The sequence below is a fragment of the Watersipora subatra genome, chromosome 6, assembly GCF_963576615.1.
Source record: "Watersipora subatra chromosome 6, tzWatSuba1.1, whole genome shotgun sequence".
NCBI classification, from domain to species: domain Eukaryota; kingdom Metazoa; phylum Bryozoa; class Gymnolaemata; order Cheilostomatida; family Watersiporidae; genus Watersipora; species Watersipora subatra.
This window is the reverse complement of record NC_088713.1, coordinates 60341375-60364418: the sequence shown is the minus strand read 5'-3', so window position 1 is coordinate 60364418 and position 23044 is coordinate 60341375. Positions and strand designations below refer to the sequence as shown.

The following is a 23044-nucleotide window of genomic DNA, read 5'->3' as shown; positions in this document are numbered from 1 at the left end:
TAGCTTTTTAAGGTTTTAATAACAACTACGTTTCCACTGGAGCCAAACCAACTGCTAGGCATTTTACAATCTGAATGCAAGTAAACCCGGTTCAGGGGCGGGACAGTTATTCCTAAGATTGGTCCACAATTACACACTGACAACCCAAGTGCTTGATCAAAGGGAAACACTTTAACTAAAGGTAAGACATCCCATCTAAATGTGAGCAGCCTCCCTCGACACAACATGGATTGCAGCAACTCTTGAATGTCTTTAAGCAGAAAAGTAAACAGATACCAATTTTGAAAGCTTTATTGATAAAGGTTAACTTGTTGCAGTTGAAAGGTGTAGGAGCCATATAAATATAATTGAATTGTATCTAGTTTCCATCTACCAGTAATAGAACAGGTGTATGTGCTGCCAGATAGAACTTGTTATATTAATCAAACTCTAGGAATTTAATCTCCTTTGGTGGACAATTTGATTATTAGCTTAGCATACTTTTTCCAGAAAATTATTACATCTCTACCGAGACAATAGACATTTGTAGAATTTGGTCTAGAAATCAACACACCAATGACTTCATCGAAATCAATAAAAACATAAAAGGCTTTGAGAGAAATAAACTGCCTGTTACAAAGGTAAGATAGACTTTTATCAAGCAAACTAAACTGGCATCGCTTACAGATGCTGTCTTTTATCACAAGAAATAAAACATTAATTCTCTATGAAAGAATAAGACAGGACACTGTCACAACAGAACTAAATTGAGCCGTAAATTTTTGTGTCTTGTATTAAATTTTGTAACAATCAATCGGCGAAAAGCTTAAATACAAAATGTCTAAGGAATTCAATAATTGCATCACAATTGGGAATGACAAACTTTGTAAAATTGAAAAAGTCAGCGTACACTCGTGGCTATAAGTAAATATAAAAGCACAGCTTGAGAAATAAATATAATAATCAAAAGAGAATATCACTTGTGCCATCAGATGACCATGACTTTAGATCGTGATCTGCTGCAGGCTCAATCCTGAGTGAGTCGCTGTCCTCCACCACCTCAACCTGCGGCGGAGGAGAGCCGCTACGAGGAGCTACAGTCTTCTGGCCGAATTTAAACTCTTGTTGATGAGATGGTTTGTGGTTGGCCAGAGATCCTACAACAATAGCAGTTCTTCACTGAAAATATATAGTTCACTTTTTTCATACAGCCCACGACCTGATAATGGAATAAGTGATAATGGAAAAAAGAAATGGCAGTGCTGGTTGTTGAAAAAGTAGTTGTCAGCAGGAATTGACAGAGTATAGTGTAAATGAGAGTTGTTCGAGATGACATAAAATGAATTTGAGGGAGCACGACTTCAAAAAGGTGCAAATAACAATTTCAACAAATATAGAAAAGTTAGATAATTTTAGCGTTCTGTTAAAGGTCGCACAATCTAGTCTCCTCTCTTTTACGTTGTAGGATTTGGTCATTGATAGCTAATCGAGTGATGCGCTCCCTAGCATAATTGTTAACATGTAAGTCATTAATGTTTCGAACTCGAGAGAGAGCAACAAACGATATTCCAACGGTCATTTCGTAGTGTCCTATATCAATGACAGCCTTAGCCATGGTAAGACCTTGACTCTTGTGTATTGTCAAACCCCATGCTAGATCGAGAGGAATGCCTGTGCGACTAAGAGTGGCATGGCCAGCAGTCCAAGTACGTTTCATAGGTGTAACTGGAAAACTGTTGGGGTGTTCGGGAAGAAACGTTGGACCAGTATAATCTGGAAATATGCAGACAACGAAAGCAGGTAATGCAGGTGGACCTTGATTTGCACAGTATATAATACGCAAGATAGTACCAATTGAACCATTGACTAATCCCTTCTCAGTCCAAAGATTTGCTCTAAGCATAACTCGCGAACCGACTGATAGAAATACAATGCGTTGAAGACTGCATGCAAGATTAGAAGATGCCAAGTGAGCATTGCGGCCAGCGTGTTTTGATTTAATCTACTTTACACCTAATCTACTACTATCTCAAACCTATGTTTTACAACAATAAATAACACCTAATCACACAAAAAATCACACCTAATCTACTACTATCTCAAACCTATGTTTCGCAACAATAAAATAAATATTAATTAAAGCTGTAGGCCTAACCTACTGTATGTAATTTAACAACAACAATAAGGAAATATGTTTATTATAACTCGGAAATGCAAAATTAGAAGTAAAATGGCAAGCTACTGTGTACAATACACAGTTTGAAAGTTGGTTGTGTTGAATGTAGAATGGTTTTGATAGCGATATTTAACAGAAAGCAAGTATGAGCATTCACGCGTCTGGAAGTTTTCTGCAAACTGGAGCAAAATAAAAAAATGTTCTCGTCATAAAGGGGCATTGTAGAGGGGCCCTAGCTTGTACATAAGTTGTAAAGAATTTCGGCTAACGTTTTGAATAATTTAATGAAACCTTGGGTAATTGGACAAAAAACATAGGCTAATAAACTGTGTACCACAATTTCGTACCTGTAAATCGGTCTACGCCTCAAACGGTCTACGTTTATTACAGAAACCTTCGGATAAATTCGATTACAAGTAAACAATGCCATAGACTGGTGAAATGCGCACTGCTAAATAGTTCTACTATCTGTCGCACAGCTTTATTGGCGTATCGTAGGCCGGTCTTAACTATTATTAAACCAAGCTTTTCAAGCGTTTTGTGGCGATTTTTGGCCGAATTAATCTGTCTATTTATGTATAATCCGATCAGATGGGTTAGTTTTAAGATATTGCGGCAACCTTTCATAGACTTGGTAAGATGTTTAAATAGGTTTATATGTGTTTGTATCGTTATTATACTTTAACGAGTCTACAAAAAAATGGTTAAATTTGTTGATGATATTTCTATACTAGGGTTTGCGACGTTGTTGATGAATAATTTTCGTAAGTTGTGTGCACATGCATTCATCATAAAAACTCTCAAACTTCGCTCCGCTCGTTTGGTCGCGGGAAAATTTGATGTGACCCGTATGTTGATATGTGAGAGATAAATGTGATACAGATGAAGAATTGTATGATACCAATTATAATTTTGCTGATTATTTGAGTCAGAAAATGATGATGATAATGTGCCCGATAAATACGATGATTCCCCAAAATTTTTTGTGAAAAAGTGAATTTTTATATATCACCCGACAGGCCTGTCTATGGAGGTTTTGCTGATCAGATTATGGCACTGAGAAATTAAAAATGAATTATGGGAAAAGAGAATCTTAAACCACAAGGAGGCTAACAATCACTAATGCTACGAAGTGTTGTCATATTTTTCATCTTAGTAGCAAGTAAATGGTTCAAAAAGTCGAATCTTTAAATCTTTGAAGTGATTCAAACCTCCGTTTCAAGAGGGGGTATTTTTAAAAACATCGTAACAACGAAGTACTGTGTATTATGTAAACATCAGTATTCGTATTATTGAACAAATCTTTGCGATTGATAGATTGGATTTTCATCGTTTTCATTAGTGACGTCCTTACAGAATTTTTACAGCTGTTTTCAATGCACGCGTTTTAAAAATATTATCTTCAAAATAAAAAATATTAACTTCGACATTTAAAGAAAAATTTCTTACACGCTTTGACGTTGACCTTAGACGCATTTTAGGAGTGCCAGCCACGATATAAATTATGCGCCCCGTCGTAGATAAGATTGCGACAGGCTAACATAGAAAACGCCGAGTTGTGCGACAATTTCTCCGTAGCACGTAAACTCGTCAGCTATGAATAATTGGGAGTTGTGTGATCACTCCTGTGTAGCATGTAAGTTCGTCCTCATTCCTACGATCAAAACTACAACTTCGAAGATCAAAACATCGTAGCATGTAATGACTAGTGAATGACATAACTTATCTAGTTAGAGAATGAAAACGATGAATGATCGCAGGCAGATCTAATATGGCCTCACCAAGTGTTGTAGGAGCTCCGGTGAGAGAAGCTCTGAGGGAGGACTTGGTTGCCTCTGCTTCTGGTTCATCAACACTTCGGTCTGCTGCTGCTTGTAGGTGAGCTGGATCATCCCAATACACAGCACCCGCTTCCTAAACAACACACAGACATACAATCTCAGGCTACGATGGTCTGAATCGTTCCAATACACAGCACCCGCTTCCTAAACAACGTACGACATATAATCTCAGGCTAAGATGGCCTGAATCATTCCAATACACAGCTCCCGCCTCTCAAACAACAGACAGACATACGATCTCAGGCTAAGATGGTCTGGATCATCTCAATAAACAGCACCCGCTTCCTAAACAACGTACAGACATATAATCTCAGGCTAAGATGGCCTGAATCATTCCAATACACAGCACTGGCCTCTTAAACAACACACAGACATACAATATCAGGCTAAGATGGTCTGGATCATTCCAATACACAGCACCCGCTTCCTAAACAACACACAGACATACAATCTCAGGCTACGATGGTCTGGATCATCTCAATAAACAGCACCCGCTTCCTAAACAACATACAGACATATAATCTCAGGCTAAGATGGCCTGAATCATTCCAATACACAGCACCCGCTTCCTAAACAACATACAGACATATAATCTCAGGCTAAGATGGCCTGAATCATTCCAATACACAGCACCCGCTTCCTAAACAACACACAGACATACAATCTCAGGCTACGATGGTCTGGATCATCTCAATAAACAGCACCCGCTTTCTAAACAACGTACGACATATAATCTCAGGCTAAGATGGCCTGAATCATTCCAATACACAGGACCCGCCTCCTAAACAACACACAGACATACAATCTCAGGCTAAGATGGTCTGGATCATCTCAATAAACAGCACCCGCTTCCTAAACAACGTACAGACATATAATCTCAGGCTAAGATGGCCTGAATCATTCCAATACACAGCACTGGCCTCTCAAACAACAGACAGACATACAATCTCAGGCTAAGATGGTCTGGATCATCTGAATAAACAGCACCCGCTTCCTAAACAACATACAGACATATAATCTCAAGTTAAGATGGCCTGAATCATTCCAATACACAGCACCCGCTTCCTAAACAACATACAGACATATAATCTCAGGCTAAGATGGCCTGAATCATTCCAATACACAGCACCCGCTTCCTAAACAACACACAGACATACAATCTCAGGCTACGATGGTCTGGATCATCTCAATAAACAGCACCCGCTTTCTAAACAACGTACGACATATAATCTCAGGCTAAGATGGCCTGAATCATTCCAATACACAGGACCCGCCTCCTAAACAACACACAGACATACGATCTCAGGCTAAGATGGTCTGGATCATCTGAATAAACAGCACCCGCTTCCTAAACAACATACAGACATATAATCTCAAGTTAAGATGGTCCGAATCATTCCAATACACAGCACCCGCCTCCTAAACAACACACAGACATACAATCTCAGGCTAAGATGGTCCGAATCATTCCAATACACAGCACCCGCCTCCTAAACCACACACAGACATATAATCTCAGGCTATAAATTTAACAAACTCCAGCTGCTTTAGAATGAAGTCTTTGGCTTGACCTAGTAGTCTGATAAATGGTGACACTGATTACATATAATTGAGTTGAACACGGCTACTGCAGGTAAAATACACTATTGAATTTTGAACTTGTGGAAACATGTCGCGTGCTTACGCCCTTTCAATGTATACCTCTGTCTCAACAGGTTACCAAACAACGACACGCTTATGTGAGTCAGACAGTCAATGACCCTAGACTTGAGACAATAAACAGTACGATATGATCTTATGAAAACGTACACTATAATAGGCTATTGAAAATAAATGTAATTACGCTTAGAAGTGCCAATGACACACAGTAGAAGTCAAAGGTGGTCATCCTTGGCATGCCTCACTTAGCAACAGCCATTCCCTGTCAAGTGTATTATAAACTAGCAGAGGATACAGTAAGAACATCACACAAATGTTCTGATACATCCACAGAGTAGGAATGAACACTAACCTGTAACAACTTGTCAAAAGAGCGAAATTATCATTGTCTCAGGTTGATGTGTGTTTGAGACAAGAAACACTAAAGACAGAAGTTAGTGCGCCTTGTTGATACAATATCCTCACCTTGGCTATTTGTTGTATCATAATCTTTTCGCTAGGGTATTCATGAACCTTCGCTAGATCAAGGTCGTTGAAGCTTAAATTCTTCTTAATCTGTAGAAATAAGCCATGAATATAAACTCTATGCATCTAACAAGTGAAACGGTGTAGCCTGTGTTCAGGAATTATTAAGTCCCTGAACTGACGTTTCATGACCAGATGCTCCGAGATCTGGTCTTTTGTCATATCCTTTGATGAATAGAACAATTAGTTAAAATGAAAATCATATTGTTTTTTGTTGTCAAAAGAATGACAACTCCCATGAACCTGAAAGCTGCTATGAGTAGGTAGTAGCTATTAGCAGGCCCACTAGAAAGATCTAGCCAATAAGGAATAAGTTGAGCTCCCAAAATAAGTAACATTATGAAGAACAAGCGGAATACCTGGCGTTGCACGGGTATGAAATCAGCTTATAAACTGTGACAGGTAATGTAGTTGCCTGCCACTTGCTATTAGCCCGGCACATTGCTAATGGCTAATTCTAACTAGTAGTAATTTAAACTTAATAATAAGAGCAATGAGAGCAAGTTTTAGTGATGTTGTGCCGTAATGTAATGCTATGGTGTTCTAACCTATATAATCACTCATATCTCCCAATGAATCCATCTATCTCGTGTAGCTTAATTGGTTAGATATTTGCCTGATGAATGGGAGGTTCTGAGATCAAATCCAGCAGGACGCAAGCTGCTAATTCCAAGATTTTCATAGCTTTAACCGAACAAACCGAAGTACGCACACAAACTTTGAGATTTATGACGACGACGAAGAAGATTGAATACAGTTTGGTGAAAAAATCGAATAAGAATGATGAAACAACAAAACGCTCGAAGCATTTCAGGTCGACTAAGACATTTTGGTATCCATTTAACAGGCTACAGGAGATCATATCAGTGAATTGATCACAAAACACTAAAATTTGACAAACAATGCTAACTAAACGAGCTCCAAGATCATATCCACAACTGTCTTTGTTTCCATATCTGCCAGAGCAGATACTAATACGTTCACAAGCTGATAGCACCACAATTCAAACAAAATTCACTTACCGGTGTGTTAGTAACGGGACGAAGGCAACCATTGCCAATCACTACTTGTGTGTCGGTAAACTTGAGAGTTGGCCCCTCATGAATCTTTTCATACTCTGGTACCTGAGAAAAGAGTGTCTATCATTAATACTACAGTAACTTTAGCTCGAGCATACAGAGTCCTTATATCATGCGACCTAACAGGGTTGCATGATAACAGGGAGTCCCTACTGGTTTGCTACCCCATGTTAGGAAGGCAGGTTATTGTGCCAAATATTTGTTTTTGGCACAATAAATAATTGCTGAAATGATGTGACTCCATTTCTTTGTTTAATGAAACTATATCCAACACAAACTCCTGCTATACATCTCTCAATGCTAATGATACACTCCGCATTCACAAAGTAAACACAACCATTGGCTAGCCCATACAACACACGCTGCCAAATGTCAGCAAACACTCAACCTACGACAACAACCTGCTGCCCAAGCAAACTGTGTATTATCAGACAAATATACTTTCCCAAGCAAAACCAGACTAAGGAAACAACAGACTCAGACAATCGTGAAAAGGTTAAAAACGATGCTTAGCTGGGCAACTAGATAAAGGCGCTAGGAGATGCATGTCTTAAATGTTTGCTTGGTGAAGATGGGAGGAATAAGATTAGAGCTTTCCTCATTGTCGAAGGCCCCCTATAAAAATTGCTCTGATGAAAACAGAGGAAGATGCAGAGATACAACTAAAGAAAAGGGTTAATGAATGCATTCAAATAACCTGATGACTATTCAAATCGCAAATATTTAAAGTCTCTCATAAAGCCAAACATACAAACATATTCAAGGGGTACCAAACCCACTATGGAATAGAACACTTTAACTAGGAGGAGCTGCTTCGTGAAACAGTTTAAAAGATTTACCACTCTTGCAGACGAAGAGTAACACAAGCCAAATGATTAACTCAAATTATTGTCCTGCTCTGATAACTAAAAACAACACCATGCTATGAACAACTGGCTATTACTATTATTACTGCTAGACCACAGACAGTCCCATGCAGAGTAAAAGATTGTCTTGTGTAATTATCCAAAATGCAGCAAGATGGTCGAGTGGTGCAAACGGTAGTGTGCCTGGCTGCTAACCTAGATGTTGAGTGTTTGAATCCCATGGAATGCAATTTTTTGTTCCCAACATGCAACTGTGGCTTTGGACAGACAGGGCTCTTGGTATGGTAAGTACTACTACTTGTACCCTGGGAGGTTCAGTTTGTACCGTGAAATCTGTCAGGTGTAATAAGTATCTACATAATTGATGCAGGTGGTAGCCTGCCAGGCTGCTAAGCCAGATGTTGAGCGTTCGAATCCCAAACGATGCGATCTTTTTTTCTCATTTGGCATCTGTGGCTTTAAACAGACGCGCTCTCATTGTAGTAGAGAGTTGTTGTCAATTTTTAGTTCTAAGATTGTCAAACTTTCTTAAAACTAGCCTAAGATCCACAGCGAAAGGAAATCTTACTACAAGCATACTTATGGCTGGGCTAATCTATATAATTAGATCCTTGTGTCTGTCTGTTTGTGTAAATGCGTTTACACATATGCTCCGCACCTTCATCCAGGTCACAAAAATGTTTGGCACCAAAACTCCAGTGTGGTTCCAGATAACCCGCCTCTTAACCAACCACCCATCTGATTGGCCAATCAAGAATGTGATTTTGCGTGTCCCAAGGACAATTTCTCTCTATGAATGCACTCACGTACAGTGCGCCCTCGGGTTAGGATGACCCTGTTATACGATTTTTTCGCCTTACGATGTAGAACACGATGTTTTTTCGCCCTCTCCATACAAAATATTTTTCGTCATATGATATCAATAAAAATTTCTCTTGATATTAAAATTTGGCAGCAGCTGTGCCGATTACGTCGGAATGACGAATAGGCCGATATGCTATTCGCCGCAATCCCTCCCATAACGCATGAAAGATGAAAGAGATACGATGATCGATTTCTCTCAATCTAGCGATATTCAGTATTAAATATAGTAAAAAAAAAACTGGAAACAGACATGTGATGAAATTTTAGCCAATGACAAAGCTGAAGTTTAGAAAAATAGTTAAAAATACATGTACTTACTAAAACCTAGCTTTAAGTGTGTTTAATAAGCTAATATCATTTAGGTTATATTCAATGTTCATGTTATACATCTGCCTTGGAGGTACGAGTTCTCTACGATACGTACTGCGCATACCACGATGTAATATTACATTTTATTGCAGATCATAACCACTAAATACACTAAAGTTTCTGTAGATAACTATAGTTACTAAAGTTAACATAGTAATTTGTTCTAATTGTTAATATGTACAGTACGTATATAAAATTTCAATGATTTTTACCATGGGGTGTTTGCATTAAAAATTACTACGGGTTTCTATACCCATCTATACAGCATTTTCGCTTTTATGTTGCCAACACTGGAACAAATTAAATATGTATGACAAGGGTCCACTGTATTGTTATTGTGAAAGCCGCGTGGGAATATGAATTGAAAATCTACATGCTGCTGGCTATCTGAATGAGAATGGAAGAACTCCCGAGCAATGCCTGACTTACCACTAGTGTTATATAATACATTAATACCACATTGATAATTTTGAGATCCCATACATATGTTTCCATGACACAGTTCAACAAATTTGAGCTAATCCGCAAGTTATCAGCATCATGGAAATGGCGCTAATCCGCAAGATAAGCGAGTTTGACAATTCGCAAAACTTCATTGAATTCATCATGCTTGTGACTAATGGAAACAGCACTTGGTAATGATGAGAATTAATATACCGTACCAGCTATTCAATTTTCAACATTTTCAATACTTCCGCTCATCCTTTCTTTGTGTCGCTAACACATGCATAGCTAATTAATAACTTATAGCATACATATCTTTACTTTTTTCAACAAGGCGTGAGAGTCAATCCGCATCATGCGAATGTCTGTAGAAACACTTAATTTGCACTATAACACAACGTGTGCACGACTCCAAATCCGCGTGATACATGCCATGGAAACAGTGATTGCTGAGTAGTTTATATCTAGTCGTGTTGCTGCCTCTCACCATAGCTAGTACTAGCTGCACCACAAGTATGAGAAGAACCAACATATATTTCAAAAACGTGTGGCCAGCAGCATTTGAATGCTGAAGTGTATAAACAGCAGGACGGAGGAGGCAAATCTATTTAAATGTGAAACCGTTATGCCATATCACATAGAGATATGAGATATATGTCATATGCTATGTCACCCATAGAAATCTCCTGCTTTGCCATGATATAATCTCTGATTGCACTCTTTGTCAAGGCCAATCAAACACTCACATCAATACTAAATAATACGTCGGGTAAAATTTCAGGAAGATTTTCTGTAGTATTATTGAGCAACCTTTGTGGGTTTTTGATTAAATTGTCATGGGTTCTGTGAATATTCAACACAAAAATGATCTGGCTTCACAACACAGGAGAGAAGGGGATGAGAGATCACTACACAGGAGAGAAAGAGGGATGTGAGACCACGATACAGGAGAGGAGGGATGTGAGACCACGATACAGGAGAGGGATGCGAGACCACAACACAGGAGAAAAGGAAGATGTGAGACCGCAACACATAAGAAGAGGGATGTGAGACCACTACACAGGAGAGAAAGAGGGATGTGTGACCACGACACAGAAGAGAAGGGGAATGTGAGACCACTACACAGGAGAGAAAGAGGGATGTGAGACCACGACACAGGAGAGGAGGGATGTGAGACCACGATACAGGAGAGGAGGGATGTGAGACCGCGATACAGGAGAGGAGGGATGTGAGACCACAACACAAAAGAGAACGGGGCATGTGAGACCACAACACAGAAAAGAAGGAAGGATGTGAGACCACAACACAAGAGGGATGTGAGACCACAACACCGGAGAGAAAAGGGATGTGATTCCACAACACAGGAGAGAAGGAGGATGTGAGACCGCAACACACGAGAAGAGGGATGTGAGACCACAACACAAGAGAGAAGAAGGGATGTGAGAACACTACACCAGAGAGAAGGACGGATGTGAGACCACAACACATGAGAGAAGGACGGATGTGAGACCACAACACATGAGAGAAGGACGGATGTGAGACCACAACACATGAGAGAAGGACGGATGTGAGACCACAACATAGAAGAGAATGGTGTCAGTCCTAAACACAAGTGAAACAAGATGAAATGATTTTGTGAAGCATAATTCAATGTGCCTAATCGGAAAAGAACGCAAATGATCCTCAGGTGTTACATCTTCATAAATCATGTATCGAGTAACAGATATAATGGGTGAGTACATCTTAACAATGCATTTAAGCAAATCAGCTGCATAACAAGATAGGACAACTCAAGTAATAATATGCTACTACAATCAGATTCTCTGGAAAAAAATGAACAATCCACCACCCAAGTGTAATCAGTAAATCAAACCTTGCGTTTGCCCATAGACTTGCGTGTGTCGAGCACAGTCCCATGGCCTCTTCGCGCACCAAGCATTTCATCAATGTTCGTAACAGGAAGCTCATCAGAGTTTGGTTTGTTCTTCATGCGCCGCAGCACAACCTGGAATACAGCATGTATCTGACTGAACAAGTAGAGACTTTAACTAAGGGCTCTAAATTAGTTTATAACATAGTATCAGGTCGAAGAGTACACAATCACTAGCTGTAACTACTCTAACTTATTTAGTGTAACAAAATTATGTTAAGCTATTTATTATGGACTACGGATGAAGATGTTGATTATTAAATTACTAGTACACTGGCAATCTCGTGTGCCGTCGGGAATCACTGTCTGTAATAACTATGTGCACAATTATTCCATGATACTGCAAGGTGATTCAGCAGTGCGGCCGCTAGTATGCAAAGCTGGATATCCAAGTTAAATTCACGCGCACTGAATTTTTCCTAATGCTCCAAGCGTAGCTTCAGACAGACGGGTGGAAGGACACGGCTCTCATTATAGTAAATATCGATTTGATTGCAAACAGATTTTAAACTGTTCAGACTTAAAGACTAATAAAATAGCTTCGGGTCGTCAGAGATGAGCTGGTGAGCAGCAACTCTGCTCTCGACTTGTCATCAGTTAGTATTTAACACTAATAATCCTCATAAACTCATGCTATACTTGTCTAAATGCTAACAGTACACTCGAGATTGTTACAACCAAATTATCTCAGCCAATCACAGATGAATCCAGGTAGACCAATAAGAACAGAGACCAGATTTCATGGTATGTGTAGCCAGAGCTTAACAGGTCCACATATGGTCTACGTAGTAACTGAAAATGCAGTGGTAACAGCAATAGTTAGGTACTAACAGCACGATATGAGCGGTTGCGCAATACCACAAGAGTGACCATGCAGAAGAATGATATTTTCAATGCATATGATGTTTCATATTGTCCTTTTATGTTGCATGTTATAATACCATGTACAGATCATCCAACAAGACAGCAGTTACCTTAAAAACACATTGAAGAGGCCACTAGTTGTATGCCAGAGCTTAACAGGCCCACATATGGTCTACATAGTAACTGGAAGAGCAGTTATAACAGCAATGGTCAGGTGCTAACAGCACTATATGAGCAGTTGCGCAATACCATAAGAGTGACCATGCAGATTAATGGTATTTCTAACGCAAATGACTTTTCATATTGTCCTTTTATGTTGCATGTTATAATACCATGTACAGATCATCCAACAAGACAGCAGTTACCTTAAAAACACTTTGAAGCGGCCACTAGTGGTATGTTACATGTAAGTGGTTTATGCTAGAAAAATACAAATTACTGTAACAAAGGGCCAGAGGCGACAAAATACTGTCACTGACCTGTAAGTCTGTGTCGCCTCCACCTCCCCTCGCTGCCTGTGGAGCCTTCGCGGCCGGGGCGGGAATGTCAGCCAGACTCTTTGCTTTGTTCACTTGTGGCCCTTTAACTGGCGTAGTAGTAATTACCGAGTCATTTTTATTGGCTATTTTGTTGCTCGAGATGCTGTGATTGGTTGACGAAAGTAACTGGACGGTCGGTGGTTGTTTCGAAGTCGTCACAAGTGATGGCGGTTCAGCAACCGTTTGAGCTGGAGAGATAACAGCAACAGGGGTTTTTTGAGGAATATGATCGTTTGATTCACGATTGCTAAAGTTTGTCTGGGCGGTTGGTATGGGAATGTCTTTAGTTGCTATCTTATCAATGTCCTTGACCACACCCTGAGACAGCTCATTTACTTCTTTAAGGTTTTCAACAACTTTTACATCAGGCGGTGGTACTACAATCTTAACAGAATTGGGATCGATCGGTTCGAAAACCTCATCGGCTTTCTGATTGAGTGATGGCGAAATAGTAGTTGGACCTACAGAATTTTTGACTTTATCACTATCAGCTGATTCCAGGGTGTTAACCTCAGTGGTATCAGATGTTGACGAATGAGAGGAAATAGAAGTGGAGGGAGACACTCTGGCCTTAGAGAAATTAGAGTCTATAAATGAAGTTTGTCCATTTGGAGAGTTGGTCTTACGCGTTGGTGCTGGTTTATTTGGAATATCAGAAAGAGATATCCTTGGCACAGTAGCCTGACTGGATTCGTCTACAATTTTTTTTTTTGAGACGTCTGTAATTTGAGGTGTTGGCTCGTCTATATGCAAATTTAATGCACCGTGATTGGCCAAAGGTTTATGTTCTGAAATACCATTAGTAGGTTTACTTCGTTCTGCTAAGTTATAGGAACCGGAATGACTGACTAGAGTTTCACTTCTAGGACTGAGTCTCTCTTCAACTTGAGCTTTACTGTTGTTACCATCTGTCGCTTTCGACTTTTGACTGACAACAGCTACACTGGATTTGCTGATAGGCCGTGATGTGACAATTGGCTCTGGTTGCAAATGAATGTCATCCTCATTGGCACTGTAGAGTCGGTGCTTGGTAGGTTTGAGTTTAATAGAAGTAAAGAGAGGTTGAGGAGTGCTAGGAGGGCTATAACGATACTTCTTGACAGGTGATTTAACAGCAGTCTGTGCCGCTTTCTAAAATAACCAATGAGATGCTTAGCTTCAGAACCAAATACTGAGATCAATAGACATCCATAGTCCCGATTTCGAAATAAATTTGAAGCTCTGCCACTTATTTTGGGTGATACTTTTTTCGATCTGACACCCAAAAATACAACATAAGAAACTCGTGAGGAAGCAAGGCAAAACATTAAGAAGTTCCTTCCACAAGTTCAATGCAAGCTTCAATGGTTTTCGCGAACTGCAGGGCATGTCTTGACCCAAGATAAACTTGCCGGGAAACACACTTGCTTTGCATAGTGCCCTGAGAGCTCACCTCACTGGCTGCGGGAACCGGTCTCTCCAATGCCTCACTCTGTGCCTTTGTTATGATCACGATATCTGGAGAACTCTTCACCTTTTGGTCCGAGTCAACTTTAACCTCGGAAAGCTTACTTGATTTGCCGGTTGGGGCAAATGATGTCGAAGTGACAGGAGTAGAAGTTTTAGCCTGTAACGAGACTTATCCCTATTAGAGATTTCGGATGACTACCAATTGTGAGAATCCGATTCCATACAGATGAATAGGATTCAGTTGCATAGAATCTGGAGCTATAACTGATACATCTCTACCAGAGTAATAAGATAATCAGGTCTTGTAAGTTACTGAATCAAATCTCGTGTGTTTATCAAGTACTGAGAACGACTTTCATAGCTGAGGCCTTGAAATCGTTTCATGGGTTTACGAATTTCTTCTAACCATTTGATTGGTTTATGAAAATTTTTTGATAATTTCATTTATTTATGAACTAACGTTTTTAATCATTAGATTGGCTTATGAACTCTTTGTGATCATTTAGTCGGCATATAAACTTCTAAGCATTTGATTGGGTTATGAACATCTTCCTATCATTTAATCGGCTTATGAACATCTTCCAATAATTTGATTGGTTTACGAACATCTTCCTAGCATTTAATCGGCTTATGAACATCTTCAAATCATTTGATTGGTTTATGAAAATCTTCCGATCATTTGATTGGTTTATGAACATCTTCCTACCATTTGATTGGTTTACGAACATCTTCCAATAATTTGATTGGTTTATGAACATATTTCCTTTCCTTATAAATAGAAATTAGCCAGACAGGACGGCCACACTGTACAAGTAGCTTACTAACCTCCTCCCATTTACGTACACTAGTTAGCTCACATAACGTGAGATAACCCTGGTAGTGACTGGTTCAACAGCTATTGTATAATGATGTCAACATACATCTAAGCGTCTCTTGATAAAAACGCATTTTGGAATGGATATATTCGGAACCAGTGATCACAGGCTTCATAAAGCATGAGACAAATATACAAACTTGAGCCTCAGCTTCCTAAACTTACAACTTAAGCAATTCAACAACTGAATGGAACACAGGACTTGTATAAGAGATATGAAGTCCTCTTAAATCTCACTACATAATGTCCTTGTATAAATTATTACTTAAAATCAATGGGAGGTAAGGCCACACACCAGGTTGATTATAATGATTAAACATTTATGAGCATTTTGATAATTAGAATAGAAATCAGATAATAAGCAAGGTAAATAACTAGAACAAGGTGTACAGCTGGTGTAACCGAGCTTGTGTAACTCTAGCCCTAGTTATTCCAGCCCTAGTTATTCCAGCCCTAGTCACTCCAGCCCTAGTCACTCCAGCCCTAGTCACTCCAGCCCTAGTCACTCCAGCCCTAGTCACTCCAGCCCTAGTTACTCTAGCCCTAGTTACTCTAGCCCTAGTCACTCCAGCCCTAGTTACTCTAGCCCTAATCACTCCAGCCCTAGTCACTCTAGCCCTAGTCACTCCAGCCCTAGTCACTCCAGCCCTAGTCACTCCAGCCCTAGTCACTCCAGCCCTAGTTACTCTAGCCCTAGTCACTCCAGCCCTAGTCACTCCAGCCCTAGCTACTCCAGCCCTAGTCACTCTATCCCTAGTCACTCTAGCCCTAGTTACTCTAGCCTTAGTTACTTAATATTGGTTTACATATGAACTTGCGCAAAGCCTTGGTAGATTTTATTAAAAAGTATCAGTACTTTTTATTATTTGTGATTTTTTTGCTGTTTGAGGTGATCTGACTGCCAGAATGTTTCTAGATTAAAATCGACAAAACTTGACCACATTTGAAACGCTCACAAGACAAATATGTCCAAAATTATGTCACTAGTAGCCGTTGTTGGGATAAAGTCACACCTCGGCATACGAGCTTAACGCGTTCGTGGACTAAGCCAGAGTTATCAATTAACTCGCATCTCAAGACAATATTTCCTATATAAAATAACTAAGCAAAAATTAATCTGTTACCATATTACACAAAATCCACCTAAAGAGGATATTTGGTGGAAAATATGTTTTTAAGCATTATAATTCAGGACCTACACTAACAAAGTCACAAACACCCATTTAGTTGTTATGATCTGTAATAAAATGCAACATCACTATGTAAACTACCGAATGGAGCTTTTACCTTCAAGACAAACCTTGTGGATAATGGAGGCCTGAGGGAGACTGAGAGGAATGAAGAGATTTGAGAGGAATGGAGAGACTTGAGAGACTTAATAGAAACATTGAATCTAACTTCAATAAATTTGGCTTAAAGGTTGACTTGCAACAAAATTCACATTACAGTTATTTGGTATCAAAAGATTCACCATGTCTTACTCTGCTGTGTTGTAAGTGCCAAATATGTGGAAATGTGATTACAAGCTTTTAACAGCTCAAAAATGAAAAGCCTGCGTAGATTGGAATCAGTTTATTTCTTTGATGTGGTCATTACATTTGGTTATTGTTTTGTCACGTGATGTTCTCACGTAAATTGAAAGGCCAATAAAAAGCTCAATATAAAACTTCTCGCAGCACTAGTTTATGACAAACACTTTGGGTTTTACCGAAGACCCCGTATTAAATATAGATGCTCGCTACTTTACAGTTTTGTTTCGGCTTGGTCTAATCGTCTATTCGTAATCTGATCATGTGAACCATTATTCGCGAATAATTTCTGCAGCATTTTTCGATTTTCACAGGTGCCCAACAGGCTCGTCATGTTTATCAGACAATGATATATACTCATTCGAGCTAAGGTTAAAATATTATACGAATTTGTACGGTAGGTTTTAAGATATCAGTGCTGAAACTGACAGCATTACAATGACGATAAAATAGACGCGTAAGAACAATAGACATGGTTTTATTGAATGCGTGAAGTATATTCATGAAAATATTTCGACGAATGAGGTTGCATGAAAGTGTAAACAGAAGCCATCTTGTACAACTACGTCCTATTTGCGCCGTTTTGGAAAGAGATTCTAATCTACGGCAGTTTAGTGATGGCGACGATAAACTGTTCGTTTTTAAGCTTATAAAAGCTTGTAATCACAATTCCACATATTTTGCACCCACAACACAACAGAGTAAGACATGGTGAATCTTTTCATATCAAATAACGGTAATGTGAATTTTGTTGCATGTCAACCTTTAAGTATTATAATTCAGGACCTACACTAACAAAGTCACAAACACCCATTTAGTTGTTATGATCTGTAATAAAATGTAACATCACTATGTACACTACTGAATGGAGCTTTTACCTTCAAGACAAACCTTGTGGATAATGGTGGCCTGAGGGAGACTTGAGAGCAATAAGAGACTTAATAGAAACTTTGAATTTAAGTTCAATAAGTTTACCTTAATAAACACACACTTGAGTCTAAGTTTTGATCACTTTTACTATTTACTTACTTTAATTTCATCATCATATTTATCAGTATGCTTCCAGTTATGCGCTTTTGCCTCGAGTTCACTATAACTTTTAGCCAACCTTTTAACAACTTTTTTATACTGATTCGAGGATAAAAACCGGGCGATGCCGTTCTTGAAAGCAACCTATCGCATACTTGGTCATATAGTGTAGTGGCCATCAAAAACCGGCTCTTATGCTCGCATCTCAAAGATTACTCGTATTCCAAAGAAGAAACTTGTTAGAAACTCAGTTCATATCTCGAGTTTCTCGTATATTGGGGACACGTATGTAGAGGTATGACTGTAGTTGATATTGGCCATTGCATTGAAGTTACAGTGTTATGCATCTCTATTCTGTTGGTCTCTATGCAACTATAGAAATCAGACTTTCGCTTGATCTGAGCGGTTTAACAGCGATAAAGTTTTGTTGATTTTAATCTTGAAACATCCCGGCAGTCAGATCCCATAAAACAACAAATAGAATATTAAATGATAGAGAAATGTCTAAATTTTCTGATGAAATGTTTTAAAACTTGATGCAAGTAACCCTTTAACACTAGATAGTTTGCTTTATCTAACCTACTAACCTGAACTTCGACTAAACAAATACGTATTCTAGCTGTATAAGACTCACTCCTAGTTTTAAAGAAGAGATCGGGCCATGTTCCTTCCTTCCTTTTTTTCCCGAATTCACCACTCGACCCTCAAAGATAGCCTTGGCATGCAGCACCCTCTCTCGCGCGCTCTGAACACTGGTTGATCCTTCAGCGGATGGACTGGTAGTCGATGGGCTCCGTGGTGAGACTCTGGATGGGCTTCGTGGTGAGACTCTGGCGGTTGATTTCCAATAGCTAGAAGAGAGATAACATCATAATAGTACCATTTGTTACAAAGACTGCACTGAGGTGAATCTGATGGGGCAATCCACTGAATGAGTCATAAGGAAACTAAAGTATTCTCCATTGCTCCTAGAGAAAGCCAGTGGAGTGGATATACCACTAGTAGACCGCTCCATGCGAGACTAGAATAGCGCCACTGTTTATCAGTTTGCAAGGCAGTTTCATTGACAACTGGTTGACATTTTCATTTGTAAAACAAAGACCAAATCCTTGGTTGTCAAGAGAAAGATTGTAACAATACAGATGCTACGCAGTGGACAGCAAGCTAAGGAGTGTCAACCAAGTCATTAGTTCCTTGTCTCTCCCATGACTTGTTGAAAATATGTTAGAGGCTTGGCGCTTTGTAAGAACTTGTAACTTATAAACTGGCTGCCAGGCAGCATATCATCAGTTCAGTTACTGGAGCACTCATAGGTCAAGGATACCTCCAGCCCAGACATTTTAAATAAACATGGTTGATAATGCAACCAGAAGCCCTCTTCACTAGCTATGTATAAGCTTCTGAAAATGAAACTGTGATAGACATATCAACTGAAACAAAGAATGACTCAATATTTTAAATGAGTTAATATTTTATAAAAATATATACGGCAGAACAAAAAAACATTAAAACATATACAAGATAATAGCCAAGATAATTACAGAAAGTGTTGCAGCTTTAGTAAATCCATATGCCGTCACAGGCCCTTTGATAATTAGTAAGTGGGGCAACTCCAACATGACAAAAAAGAATGAGATGGCACGAAACAGATCTAGAATCCAGGCAGCAAGCTGAATGCTGTGACAGCCATAGAATTGCACAGATGGCAAAGAATTGCTCACACGAGAAGATAAGCCTCATACGGTCTTATCAAGGAGTGAGCGAGATACAATAGATAGACAATATCTGTGAAGAGGTGGCTGATAGGCAGGCTGTCAGACAATTGCCCATCCATCACGGGTTCACTTGGCTGGAATGGTTTCATGGGAATACCTCCCACCGCAAAATTGAGTGCGTTTCATAATACGTACGGATGATAAACCATAAACCGTAGATCAACGTTAACATACGGCACAAAATGTTCCTATTTGCTAAGTAGAATGGTATGTAATTGTACACACCGATTATCAAGTATCACAGCGAGTATTTGATATAAGCTAGTCGTACGTCAATACTAGATAACAGGTGTCAATAGCATGCGACTAGCTAGTAAGAATGGATGGGTGGTACCGGGAGTAGTTTGTCATCAACCCATGGGTGGTGCGATTGATGTTGGTGTAAGATATCTAACTTTTGAGTGGGTGGATTTGCTACTGGTTGGATGTGATTTTATAAACACATTCACAGCAGAAACCAAAACAATGATGAGCGGCGTTTAGATGAACCTTTGATTATCGAAGGGAACTAGAGCAAAATCATAAAGATGGAGGGCGGTGTCCTGTGATAGGGTTTTTGTTGCACAATCTTTAGATCTGCACTCAACCAGAGAAATGTGAATAAGCAAAGATAATAGACCCTATTACAAAACTAGCGCGGAAGTAAACCTTTACCGAGCCAATGAATAGACCTACTTACTGATGCCAGGGCCGATTGAGAGCCAGGTCTAACCAAAATGATAACATGTGAGATGAAACTGGTAACAGAAACGCTTGTTTGAACATTTTTTCTGGGTCAAAGTTTGGCCGTAGCAGCGGCAAGACTAAGAAATATTATTGCTGTTGGCATGTAAGTCATCAACAATCATTAGATGAAACAATGACCACTGTTCACTACAAATAAACATTCTGTTAGCATAAATATGTATAAATATGTAGTTATATACCAGTAGAAAATGTATGCAAAACTTCACTGCCCTAGAAGTTAGATACCCTAGATAAAACTAATCCTACAGGTACAAGGGAACCTAACTAGCCCAGATAAAACTCATGCTACAGGTAGAAGGGAACCTAACTAGCCCAGATAAAACTAATCCTACAGGTAGAAGGGAACCTAACTACCCCAGATAAAACTCATGCTACAGGTAGAAGGGAACCTAACTAGCCCAGATAAAACTGATGCTTCAGGTAAAAAGGAACATAACTACCCCAGATAAAACTGATGCTACAGGTAGAAGGGAACCTAACTACCCCAGATAAAACTAATCCTACAGGTAGAAGGGAACCAAACTACCCCAGATAAAACTCATGCTACAGGTAGAAGGGAACCTAACTAGTCCAGATAAAACTGATGCTTCAGGTAAAAAGGAACATAACTACCCCAGATAAAACTGATGCTACAGGTAGAAGGGAACCTAACCACCCCACATAAAACTCATGCTACAGGTAGAAGGGAACCTAACTAGTCCAGATAAAACTGATGCTACAGGTAGAAGGGAACCTAACTACCCCAGATAAAACTCATGCTACAGGTAGAAGGGAACCTAACTACCCCAGATAAAACTCATGCTACAGGTAGAAGGGAACCTAACTACCCCAGATAAAACTCATGCTACAGGTGGAAAAGAAGAAGGCCCACATTAGAGTTCTTCCTATTTGTTTACCTGGTTAAACAATTTGCTGATATAAGTTGTCAAATAACAATATATTGCTGCAGCTCCATTTTAAGAAGACAAACCATCACCATAAAACCATTCAATAGTTGATTCCCATCTTATCATAAATAACTTAGGATAAGGACAGTACTCAAGGAGAAGTGTCTCCGTATTAACTCATGATGAACAACCATTTATAATATCAAAAGTGTCAGGGAGAGCTTATCTAAAGTGTTCATTGTACACATCGCATAACATATTATCTTTCAGGGATAGTCGAGTTATTCACTCTGCATTATCATGCCCATCGCTCAGATATGACTGAGGACACTAGTAATATTTTTAGGCTAACAAGATAAAAACTTCCTTCTGATAACAAAGTTCTATATCAATTTATCTACATCCAAATACCATCTTGCCACCCTACATAGCAAAGGGTATCTAACTTCTATGGCAGTGAAGTTTTGCATACATTTTCTACTGGTATATAACTACATATTTATGCTATCAGAATGTTTATTTGTAGTGAACAGTGGTCATTGTTTCATCTACTACTTGGCTTATTTAAGAAAATTAGATAACGAAAAGTTCTATTACGAAACAAAATAAAACATACTTACTCATTAGCTTCAGCTTGCTCCGGACTTTTTTCTGCCGGACTCTGTGTAGGACTTCTCACTTCTTCCAAGTGGTCATCAGCCGGGCTTGCAGCTATTCCATCGCTGCCAGAGTGTCCCTCGATCAAAATAATTTCATTTGGTGCTCGATAAAATGTCTTTCTTGGCAAACCTTCTGAAGACCGAATGGGTTGAGCTTTTAAAGCTGGTGGATCATAATTGTCAACTGGCGAAATAATCGAATTGGGAGACACCATGTCATTAGTATTTGAAGTTTGAGGTGATGGTAAATTGACGGATTGATCAGAAGTACAGGAAGATGTCTGACTAGGTGAGATAATAGAAGTAACTTCATTGGGCGCCGAACTTTTGTTACAAATCATATTATGCCTGGCAGAGCTTGGTACAGAAGAACCAACTACTGAGCCCTGGTAAGATATAGTTGAAAATTTATTGAGCAATTTGGAAACGAAGCCTGGTTTGTACTTGAGCTCTGTAGAACCTTCAGTTTCTGACTCAGTTTCATTAGATTCACCTTCATCAGAAGAAGAAGACTCGTTTGTATCGCATGTGTGCACAGCAATTCTTTGTCCCGTCAAAAAAGAGTAGCCACCAGTTTTTCCAGAAGAAGCCTTATCTTCAACAGAGCTATTGCTATCTGTATCGGTTTCGCTGTTGTCTTCTTCAGTATTAGCCAACTGGTCATCGTGGTCCATGTCTGCCGTTTCCAAACCATTTGATAAAACACTCGATTGTCTATTGTTCGAAACTTTGCCTATGTTGGCTTCAACTAATTGTGAACTATTGTTAGTCGCATCAAGTTTATGCTTATCTTCGGAAATTGACGAAACAATGCTTTCACTAGCATAATCTGTGATGAGGAAAGTGGAAGAACCGCGATTGCATGCTGAGTCGGCTTCGGGATGCGATGTTGTCACTGTTGGCTCTTGAATACGACACTGTCCTAGAGTCCTTTCTCCTAACTTTCGTTGGTAGTCCTTC

General features: G+C 39.3%; 1 protein-coding gene across 1 annotated transcript; it reads right to left on the bottom strand.

Moving 5' to 3' along the window:
- Positions 1 to 338: 338 nt before the first annotated feature.
- LOC137397926 (uncharacterized) lies at positions 339 to 22979 on the bottom strand. Its single transcript, XM_068084007.1, has 9 exons — positions 22046 to 22979; positions 18651 to 18867; positions 14568 to 14741; positions 13076 to 14266; positions 11676 to 11807; positions 7203 to 7304; positions 6121 to 6210; positions 3937 to 4069; positions 339 to 1136 (listed from the first exon to the last, which is right to left on the bottom strand). Exons 1-9 carry the CDS (start codon positions 22756 to 22758, stop codon positions 943 to 945), a joined length of 2946 nt encoding a protein of 981 aa, XP_067940108.1. The 5' UTR covers positions 22759 to 22979; the 3' UTR covers positions 339 to 942.
- Between the last annotated feature and the right edge of the window lie 65 nt (positions 22980 to 23044).

Bases quoted from the DNA above. Each gene is read 5' to 3' on its own strand.
- LOC137397926 (XM_068084007.1), bottom strand. From the start codon at position 22,758: ATGGACCACGATGACCAGTTGGCTAATACTGAAGAAGACAACAGCGAA. The intron at 14,742-18,650 runs GTGAGTCTTATA...GTCTCGTTACAG, and splicing joins TCTCTTCTTTAAAACTAGGA to GCTAAAACTTCTACTCCTGT. The intron at 1,137-3,936 runs GTGAGGCCATAT...CTATTGTTGTAG, and splicing joins CGGAGCTCCTACAACACTTG to GATCTCTGGCCAACCACAAA.